Below are 10,808 nucleotides of genomic sequence, written 5' to 3' on the forward strand. Positions count from 1 at the left end.
GTAGGTTTGTACTGGTGGGGCAGCGTGCGTGCGACCGCGCCACGGCAGCTTGGCGATACGTGGGGTAGACCACGTCAGCAATCCGCATGAGTATTTTGCCGTGCGTGAGGTTGAGCCGCACGGCAAAGCCGTGCTGTGCCGTGTGATTCCTTTGCCGTGCGCCTTTCTGACTTTTGCCGTGATTTTATTCTTTGCCGTGCGCCGAATTATGGCTTTGCCGTGTAAACCTTCTTTGCCGTGCGTCGTCAGTAATTTTACCGTGCAAAGTTCTTTGCCGTGCGCTCCATTTTGATGATACACGGCAAAGACATCTTTGCCATGCACAACCGCACGGCAACGGCTATTTTTCCCGTAGTGATACCACTGCTGTGAAGCCTGGAACACCAAGCAAGTCTCTCAACAGCGCGGAGACTTGAACCTCCATTAGCTAGTCCTCCCCTTCGATCTTCATGAAATTCTGTTTTGGAAGATTAGTTACATGTTAAATATGCATATCGAATGCTTGTTGCGGAAGGCATGTGATTATTTGCTTTTTCGAACGTAGCTACGTCGAAGCATCCGGCGAAAGGACAAGGACCGACTGGCTAAGCAAGTTGGTTTTGCTCGGTTACCGAGGGCTTTGTGACCTTTCCGCCCTCTCTTTATCATGTCTCAGTCCAGTACTCCAGTGGTGATCCATCTACTTTGATTTCCTGCGATCTCCACTCCCAAAAAAAAAAAAACAGAGCAGCCTGAGACCAAACCACAAGGCAAAGCCGATCGCCATGGCCTCTCTCATCGCCAACATCTCGGCCGTCGTTACGGGCGCGGTGCAAGCGGCCGTGGCCTCCACCGTGGAGATGCTCCCCACGGACGCGACAAGGGACGCCGTGCGTGAAACGGCCAAGGCGTCGGTCGCCTGGCTCGTCGCAGCGAGAGACGGGGCCGTCGAAAATTTCCCGCCCGCCGCGGAGGCGGCAAGGAGAGCGGCGGGTTCCGCCGTTGAAACCGCGGAGCCATGGGTGGATATGACGTACAAGCGCCTGCTTGGCCTCTACGGGCGGCTGGCCACGGCACCGGCCACGGGAGGAAGAGCGGACCAGCACGTGGTGCTGGTCGGTCTCCTCCTCGTCGTCTTCACCGTCTGGGCTCTCAGCTGCCGCACCATGAAGGGCCCCGGGCTCGGCGGGGTGCGCATGCCCCGGGCGATGTTCGAGGCCAGCCCGAAGACGTACTATGCTGCCGTCCGTACAGGGCGTAGGGCGCAGCGGGACGCGTCCGGCGCCGGATGGACGTTGCTCGTGGCGGCGGCCGTTGCTTGCGGGGCCTACCTAGCAGCCAAGACGCTCTACTGACGGAGATCCATGCTGCCTTGCCTCTACCGATGGGGTACATAGTGGTCAGGGGTTGATCGGTGCTTCCGCGATGGATGAATCTCGTTCCGTGTCGTCAGCAGCGGCACACCAGCTCGGAAGATTGGCGCTGTCCGTCATTTAGTTTATCCAGTTTTCTTCCAATATTGTCGTTTCCTTCTGAACCCTTAATTTGTGTGTCCTTGGCGCCACTGGCACTTTCCTGCGAGCTTCTCTTCTCCGGGGTGACAGGATGCCAAACTGTCAGGACAACTACATTGTATCTTCCGCCGCAAAAAATATAAATACATTACTACATTTCGAAATATGATTTTTTGGTAGAGGGAGCATACGCACCCGAGAGCCGAATTGAATTTCTGATCTTAAGCATATATTAGCATAATGTTTCCGGCGGTCTCATGCCATGCTGCATTGCACCACAAAATGCAACAAAATGAACTTTCTTCATGTGACCGTGCCATCAGCAGCGGACCAGTGTCACACAAAGAATCTTGGGAGATTAGCGCTGTCTAAAGGTCGTGATTACTTGTCCAAATTTCTTAAAATATAGCTACTTCTTATGTATAGATAAAAGCTGTTAAGCTTCATGCACTAACCAACTATTACAAAACACCGATTTGATGGAAAGAGCAGGTGTATGGCTCTAGAGGCCAATACACAGATATGAGCAGGATAACAACAATTTATAGAACAAATTGCGAGAACCATGACTCAAATTCGAGACCCTGGCTTTGCTACCATGTTAATTTTCATGCACTAACCAACTATTCCAAAAGATCGATCTGATGGAAAGACTTAGACAATCCACTTATACAGTTTAACAAAAGGCATTACACCCGGCTTTAAATTAATAACTAGATTAAGAGTCACGGGAGGGTTTCAATTGATAACGTTATGTCGATGCATTCGTACGCAAAGGGAGTGGACCTACGAACCCTTGGCTTTGCACTAAGTGCAGGTCGTCGTGAATAGACAAGGAGAACCTCCACCAACTTCTCCAACTCATCCGGTGTCACATCACCCGACTTAGGGTTAAGCTTTGTGTAGTTACTGTATTTTGAAAGTTATGTGGTTATAACAAAGTGATGTAGCTCAAGTTATATTTGCGGGTCTGCTCTTATCAACTCATACGATGCATCTCTCACTTTGTTTTATCACCAAGGTAAAGTTGCCATAGTTTTTGGACAGCTGAGTTACTGATGCAATAAATAAATCCATCATTATGCCAATTTCATTGCCCACTTGTTAACATCTGAAACAAAGGAAGACTAATACATTAATTGGATCTTACCGTCAACAAATGAAAACCAGGCTACGGCTGTCCATACCAAAAAATTGAAAGCATGGAAAAACACGCACACATCATGAACCAACATACTATTGATCTGAAGGTATGTTTGCTATGATTCAGAGTCTTAGAGTCATGGTTTACAGAAAATATTTTAAATACACTGACAATTTGATTCATGAAAATTGTAACTCAAAATTTTACATAGACCATGACATCCCTTTCAGTTAACATAACATAATGTACAAATTAGATAGATATAGACACAAAATAAAATTATTTACCCAACACAATGAGTGGAAGTTCATTCTACTACACAGACTTGTAAAATTAAAAGAGGGAAAATGGTATAATAACATTCCATCTGTATTAATATATAGACTATGCATAACTTATCGTATAATGTGCTGCTCTAGATGTTCAGGTATAACTATATCTAGCAAATGAAAGGATGTTAGAAAAATATACTTGCCCAAAAGATGTCATGGACATACTAAAAACTGCACCATGAGTAGGTGTCTATGTGTGCTTCGGTCTTGTTCCCAACAATGGGAGCATTACATGTGATACTATGAAGGAGATATAGGATAACTTGTACGGGAAGTATATATTAGCACTTACAAAATTGGGGATGCAACACCTAGCACTGTGTTCAGATGATTCAGCGCTGGATTTCCTTATTTGGAATGGCAGGCTTCCTAGATGTATGTTTTGAACTTAGGGGAGAAAACGGAAGGTGACAGTAGTATGTATAGTACTAAAACTGACATATGTGTGTTACACACTTACACCTAAAAGAAAAGAATGATATGAGATAAGATAAGATCACTAATAAGAAAAACTGAGAACGTGTGTAACATATGATTTGAGTAGAAACCATCTATTCTTGCTAGTGGTATTAGATGTAAAATGAAACCTTCGTGTTTGATGACCTGAAAATAGGCCAAGCTGTACAAAAACGGATAGATTAGTAGGAACTCTGAATTCATAGATTAGAAGGTCTGATTAAGGCTAAGGCCTGGGTAATGCACTATGTACTGCACAGTTTATGACAAACCAAAATAGTTAGTACCTCATGAATAGTATCCATAAACATGTGGCCTGAACGATTGCTTTAAATATCAAGAGGAAACCAGGAAATTCAATTTGTCTTCCGAGTGCATATTTCCCCCTTTGGGAAAAAAAATCGAAGCTTCGTATTTTTTTTTAAAAAAATCAACATGTACATCTTCACTATATATGTGCATTTGGTCAAGTTTCGCGAAAAACCGTTATTTTGTGTGGTCTTTGTAAAAAAAAGAGAAAATTTATCGTGTCAAAAGCCTTATTTGTAGCATTGATTTTTTTTACACCCGACAAATCGGATTTTCATGAAATGACGGTGGGAGCGTAGCACATGAACATGTATGTGTGAACTTTTTATTTCAATATTTTTGACATTTGAAAATGTTTCTAAGATGCATTTTAAAATGAAAGGAGCATATACTTCCATGGGCCAAAACACCACTCCCGAGGAAACCATCCTACAATAATTTTATTTCATACCAGCTAGTGGAGCCATTTTATCGAACATCTCCAATGCGTTCTTGTAACCTACGTATCAAACAGAAGAGTAGTTGCTGTAGACATAGAATTAGTCTCTTACCAAAGAAGTCATAACCAATAAAGGTGAAAAAAAAAGCACAAAAGCTATCTGCCTTTGGCTGTTGCACCCCGATTTCTGTTGTACTTGATGATCCCCTCGACGACACCAGGCAGTTGAAACACTGCAGCAATTCCCCTAAAAAAGAAACACTACAACAATGATCTAGATGCTGGGGAAAAACAAACAACTCATAGGAGATGGTACTTTCAGGTATTATCCTAGTTGTAGCCACAGATCGACATCCCATTTGAGCCATTGCTGCAGCGTGGCGGCGCAACCAAACCGGTGCAGGGCCGAGCTAGGTGTTGAAATATTGGGCCCACTTTTAGTGGCCTATGTTAGATTTCAGTTTTTCCTATAAATCTCAAAGCTCACATAGTGGCAGCCTTGTGAGTTTGAACCCAAGTTGGTGGCAACTCACTAGGGAGTGGCAAGAGGTGGGAAGTTTAGTCCCACATGAAAAGTTGGAAGGAAGTTAGACCACCTTATAAGGTGGGTTGTTCCACCACTAGTAAGTGAGTAAGAATAGGAGTGGTTCACGCGCGCTCCTCCTCCTCCTCGCTCGCCCGTCTCGACACGTCACGTCACGTCACGACACGCGCCGAGCTCGTGGTGAGTCCTAGACGGACGCGTCGCAGTTAGTCGGTTCGGGTCGCTCCCGGACTATGGGCTATCTGTAACCGACTCGAAACGTGCGCGCGTGGGCGTGCCCCACGTTGCCTAGGGTTTCCTGAGCCTATATAATCTCTTGCCCGGCTACCGCAGAAACACATCTAATACACGAGTTAGGGTTTCCATCTCTCTCTGCTTGCGCCGCCATCGTAGCCTACTCCATCCCGCCCGCCGGCGTGCATCGGCGAACAGGAGAGCAGGTCTCCGGAACCACTCGTCCTTGTGATCCTGTACGGGAGAGGGCGAATTAGGTTTTTGGGAAGCGCTCTGCGCGACTGCTCAAGTTCTTCATCACGGGTTGCCTTCCGTCCAAGTCGGGCGGTGCTGCCTACCGTCGTCTTCAACGCCGTCTACTTCGACCCGTCGTCCCCGTCGTCAATAACGTGGTCATCAACAACGTTACTGCTGCGACATCGTCTGCTACACCTTCACCGCCACCTCCACCAGATCGGTACGTGCGACATATCTCAATCTGTTTAGCGATGGATGTTGTACTGTTTGCTTTGCTACTGTTCATGTTGATCACTGCATCTAGTATGTTCGAGTTTCACATGTTAGTAGTTACTGTCGTCATACTTAATATTCTGGAATTAATCATGGAAATTGTGCCTAATTATCCAACAATTCAAAATCCTAATTGTAGGCAATTTCCTGAGTTAACTATGGCTGGTTTGGCTGATGCACTGAGGCCGGATAAGTTTACCGGTGTGCACTTTAAGAGGTGGCAGGTTAAGGCCACGCTCTGGCTTACTCATCTGAAAGTATTCGATGTTAGTAATGGTTTACCTGAAGGAACTATATCTGAGCAAGATCAGAACAAGTTGAAGGAAAACAATACTCTCTTCATCGGATGCGTTCTGAGTATTCTTGCTGATCGTCTGTGTGATGTGTACATGCACATAACAGATGGTAAAGAGCTCTGGGATGCACTAAATGCTAAATTCGGTGCAACCGATGCTGGCAGTGAACTATACATCATGGAGAGCTTCCATGACATCAGGATAGTGAACAACCGTTATGTAGTCGAACAAGCTCATGAGATACAGTGCATTGCGAAAGAGCTTGAACTCCTTAAGTGTGCCTTACCTGAAAAGTTTGTGGCTGGATGCATCATCGCTAAGTTGCCCCCTTCATGGAGGAACTTTGCCACAACTCTCAAACACAAGAGACAGGAGATATCAGTTGAAAATCTGATAGCGTCTCTTGATGTTGAGGAGAAAGCTCGGGCTAAGGATACTACTGAGAAAGGAGAGGGTCAGTATAGGGCCAACATAGTGCAGAAGAAACCCTATAGCAAGAATAAAGGGAATAACAAGCCCTCCTTCAATAAGCCTATGAAGACTACAACCTTCAAGAAGAAGATGATGATAAACAAAGCAGATCTGAGCTGCTTTACTCAGTGGAGAGACCGGCCACTTTTCTAAGGACTGTCCAGAGAGGGAAGACCGCAAGAAAAAGGCGAGGCAAGTCAACACGGTGACCGCTAGCAATGCTGATGGGTACGGTAATCTCTTTACTGTTCTTTCGGTATTTCAATCTCCATGTTGGTGGATTGATACAGGTGCTAATGTTCATGTGTGTGCTGACATATCCATGTTCACTTCTTACCAGGTCGCCCGGGATTCTTCCATCTTGATGGGGAATGGGTCACATGCTTCTGTTCGTGGTGTTGGCTCGGTAGATCTGAAGTTCACTTCGGGGAGATCGTGCAGCGAGGAACGTGCAGCATGTCCCTACTATGAACAAGAATCTCGTTAGCGGCTCCCTTCTATGCGAGAGATGGGTTTAAGGTTGTTTTAGAGTCGAATAAAGTAGTTGTTTCCAAGTTTGGACAATTTATTGGTAAAGGCTATGAGTGCGGAGGCTTGTTCCGCTTTTCGCTTTCTGATTTCAGTAATAAGTCTGTGAACCATATTTGTGGCAATGTTTGTGATGATACCAGTGTTTGGCATTCTCGTTTATGTCACATTAATTTTGGTTTAATGTCTCGGATATCCAGTTTGAGTTTAATTCCAAATTTCACCATTGCCAAAGGTTCTAAGTGCCATAGTTGTGTGCAATCAAAGCAACCTCGGAAGCCTCACAAGGCGGCCTAGGAGAGAAACTTGGCACCTCTAGAACTCATACATTCTGATCTATGTGAGATGAATGGTGTGTTGACAAAAGGTGGAAAGAGATATTTCATGACATTGATTGATGATGTGACTAGATTTTTCTATGTATATTTGTTGCAAACTAAAGATGAAGCTTTAGACTACTTTAAAATTTATAAGGCCGAACCTGAAAATCAACCAGGGAGAAAGATCAAGCGTCTTAGGTTGGATCGTGGTGGTGAATATTTTCCTAAGATCTTTGATGAATTCTGTGAGGAACATGGCATTATTCATGAGAGGACGCCTCCCTATTCGCCCAAATCAAACGGGGTTGCCGAGAGGAAAAACCGCACGCTGACTGACTTGGTGAATTCCATGTTAGCCACTGCTGGTTTATCAAAGGCATGGTGGGGGGAGGCTTTGTTGACTTCATGTCATGTCCTAAATAGAGTTCCTAACAAGAATAAAGATAAAACCCCTTACGAGGAGTGGGCCGGGAGAAAACCATCACTTTCGTATTTGCGCACATGGGGATGTTTGGCGAAAGTCAATATTCCAATTACTAAGAAACACAAACTCGGACCAAAAACAGTGGATTGTATCTTTCTAGGTTATGCTCCAAGTAGTGTAGGCTATAGATTTTTAGTAGTTCAATCTGAGGTACCAGATATGCATGTTGATACTATTATGAAATCTCGTGATGCAACATTTTTTGAGAATATGTTTCCTATGAAAGATATGCATAGCATTGCTAGAGTTTGTACTGAGATAATTCCTGAATCTAGTACATCTAATGAGTATTTTAAACAATCACATGAGAATCTTACTAAGAAGGATGACAATGAAGCTCCTAAACGGAGCAAGAGACGGAGGATTGAAAAATCCTTTGGTGATGATTTCATTGTGTACCTTGTGGATGATACTCCCACGTCCATTGCAGAGGCATATGCATCTCCAGATGCAGATGAATGGAAAGAAACTGTCCATAATGAGATGGACTCGATTCTTTCTAATAGAACTTGGGAGCTATCAGAACAACCCCATGGATGCAAGCCTGTGGGCTGCAAATGGGTGTTCAAGAAGAAGCTAAGACCTGATGGTACTATTGAGAAGTACAAGGCGTGGCTTGTAGCTAAAGGCTACACACAGAGAGAAGGCAAAGATTACTTCGACACCTATTCACCTATCGCTAGACTTACCACCATTCGAGTACTACTGTCCATGGCTGCCTCCTATGGTCTTATCGTTCATCAAATGGGCGTAAAGACAGCTTTCCTTAATGGAGAGTTGGAAGAGGAAATTTATATGGATCAGCCTGATGGGTTTGTAGTAAAAGGTGAAGAAAGAAAGGTGTGCAAGTTGTTGAAATCTTTATATGGCCTAAAACAAGCACCTAAGCAATGGCATGAGAAGTTTGACAGAACTTTAACTTCTGTAGGCTTTGTTGTCAATGAGGCTGACAAGTGCGTTTACTATCGCCATGGTGGGGGCGAAGGTGTTATATTGTGTTTGTATGTAGATGATATTCTGATATTTGGTACAAACATGAAGGTAATACAAGAGGTCAAGTCTTTCTTGTCAAAGTGTTTTGATATGAAAGATCTAGGAGAAGCTGATGTGATTCTGAACATCAAGCTTATTAAGAACGAGAGTGGGATTACTCTAACACAATCCCATTATGTTGAGAAGATCTTGAGCCGGTTCGGCTATATTGATAACAAGTCTTCTCCAACACCTTATGATCCCAGTGTGACATTACGCAACAACCGGAGGATTGCCGTAGATCAATTGAGATATTCTCAGATCGTTGGCTCACTCATGTACTTAGCGAGCGCGACTAGACCTAACATCTCTTTTGCTGTTAGCAAGTTGAGTAGGTTCATGTCAAACGCGGGTACGGATCATTGGCATGCACTTGATAGGGTCATGTTCTACCTATGTGGTACAATCAGTTATGGGATTCACTATTCAGGGCACCCAGCTGTGCTTGAAGGATATAGTGATTCAAATTGGATCTCTGATGTAGCTGATCTCTACGCCACTAGCGGGTATGTATTTACCTTTGGAGGTGGCGCAGTGTCATGGAGATCTTGTAAGCAAACCATATTGACGAGGTCAACTATGGAAGCAGAACTTACTGCTTTAGACACAACCACTATTGAATCAGAATGGTTGCGTGAGCTCTTGATGGACTTGCCTGTGGTTGAAAAACCTGTACCGGCAATCCTTTTGAATTGTGACAATCAAACTGTAATTGTCAAAGTGAAAAATTCTAAGGATAATGCGAAGTCATCAAAACACGTCAAAAGACGTTTGAAGTATGTCAGGAAATTGCGAAACTCCGGAGTAATAACTGTTACATATATTCAAACAGACAAAAACATGGTAGATCCCTTTGCAAAGGGACTATCACGTAATGTGATAGAAAGTGCATCGAGGGAGATGGGTTTGAGACCCGTTGATATTACACCATAGTGGTAACCCAACCTTTGTGATCGGAGATCCCGTGAATTAGGACCTGGGAAGAACAAACTAGTGGTTTAATTGAGGAGATTATTATGTAACCCTCTCTATGTGAAGATTCACAACTCTCGATTGTTGTAAGGCAGGTTGGAAACAAGCCTTAATGTGTTTATGTTGACTATTGTATAAACTATGTACCTTTTTTTAATTATATAAAAATTGCAGTGGGGTTTTACCCCACTGTTTCTCTTTCAAAAAAAAAAAAAGATGCTGTCCTACAGAGCATTCTTGAAATAACACACCTATATGAGTTCGATTGTTAAACATCGCAATCTATGAGATTTGGGTGATCTCTAGTAAACTCATGAAGAGACCACGAAGTATTACGCATATGCTTCACCCGCGGGGTAGGCTACTGGCAGCCATGTACTGGTCAGGACTTTGAGTGAAACCCTATTCACGCAAAACTTGAAATCCAAGGCTTAGTCCATTGTTCAAGTGTGAATGGATGTAGCTTAAGGTTCTAGGCGAAAGTTCAACTTAATAGTCTCCGCTGAAACACGGGTATATAAACAAGCAACGAGTACTGGTAAAACTCTAAATGGGGATTTGAGATCTGGTGGGGGATTGTTGAAATATTGGGCCCACTTTTAGTGGCCCATGTTAGATTTCAGTTTTCCCTATAAATCTCAAAGCCCACATAGTGACAGCCTTCTGAGTTTGAGCCCAAGTTGGTGGAAGCTCACTAGGGAGTGGCAAGAGGTGGGAAGTTTAGTCCCACATGGAAAGTTGGGAGGAAGTTAGACCACCTTATAAGGTGGGTTGTTCCACCACTAGTAAGTGAGTGAGAATAGGAGTGGTTTACACGCGCTCCTCCTCCTCGCTCGCTCGCTTGTCTCGACACGACACGTCACGATGCGCGCCGCGCTCGTGGTGAGTGGATTGAGCCTCGAGCCGAGACTTTCCTTTATTTTTGCAGTTCAGGAAAACGAATAGAGTCCTAGACGGACGTGTCGCAGTTAGTCGGTTCGGGTCGCTCCCGGACTGTGAGCTATCTGTAACCGACTCGAAACGTGCACGCGACGTGGGCGTGCCCCACGTTGCCTAGGGTTTCCTGAGCCTATATAATCTCTTGCCCGGCTACCGCAGAAACACATCTAATACATGAGTGAGGGTTTCCACCTCTCTCTTCTGATCTTCTCAGTAAGCAACGGTGGTGATGATGATCACGGGGTGATTGCGGCGGAGGTAACTTGATGAAGTGGATGATAACTTGTATGACGCAACGAGATCTC

The 10,808-nt window shown here is 44.4% G+C and overlaps 1 protein-coding gene across 1 annotated transcript; it reads left to right on the forward strand.

Annotated features, from left to right (window-relative positions):
- Positions 1–736: 736 nt before the first annotated feature.
- On the forward strand, positions 737–1,634 carry LOC124698599. The gene has a single exon (XM_047231083.1). It carries the CDS (start codon positions 765–767, stop codon positions 1,332–1,334), a length of 570 nt encoding a protein of 189 aa, XP_047087039.1. The 5' UTR covers positions 737–764; the 3' UTR covers positions 1,335–1,634.
- The last annotated feature ends 9,174 nt before the right edge of the window (positions 1,635–10,808 follow it).

The sequence above is a fragment of the Lolium rigidum genome, chromosome 3, assembly GCF_022539505.1.
Source record: "Lolium rigidum isolate FL_2022 chromosome 3, APGP_CSIRO_Lrig_0.1, whole genome shotgun sequence".
Lineage (NCBI taxonomy): Eukaryota > Viridiplantae > Streptophyta > Magnoliopsida > Poales > Poaceae > Lolium > Lolium rigidum.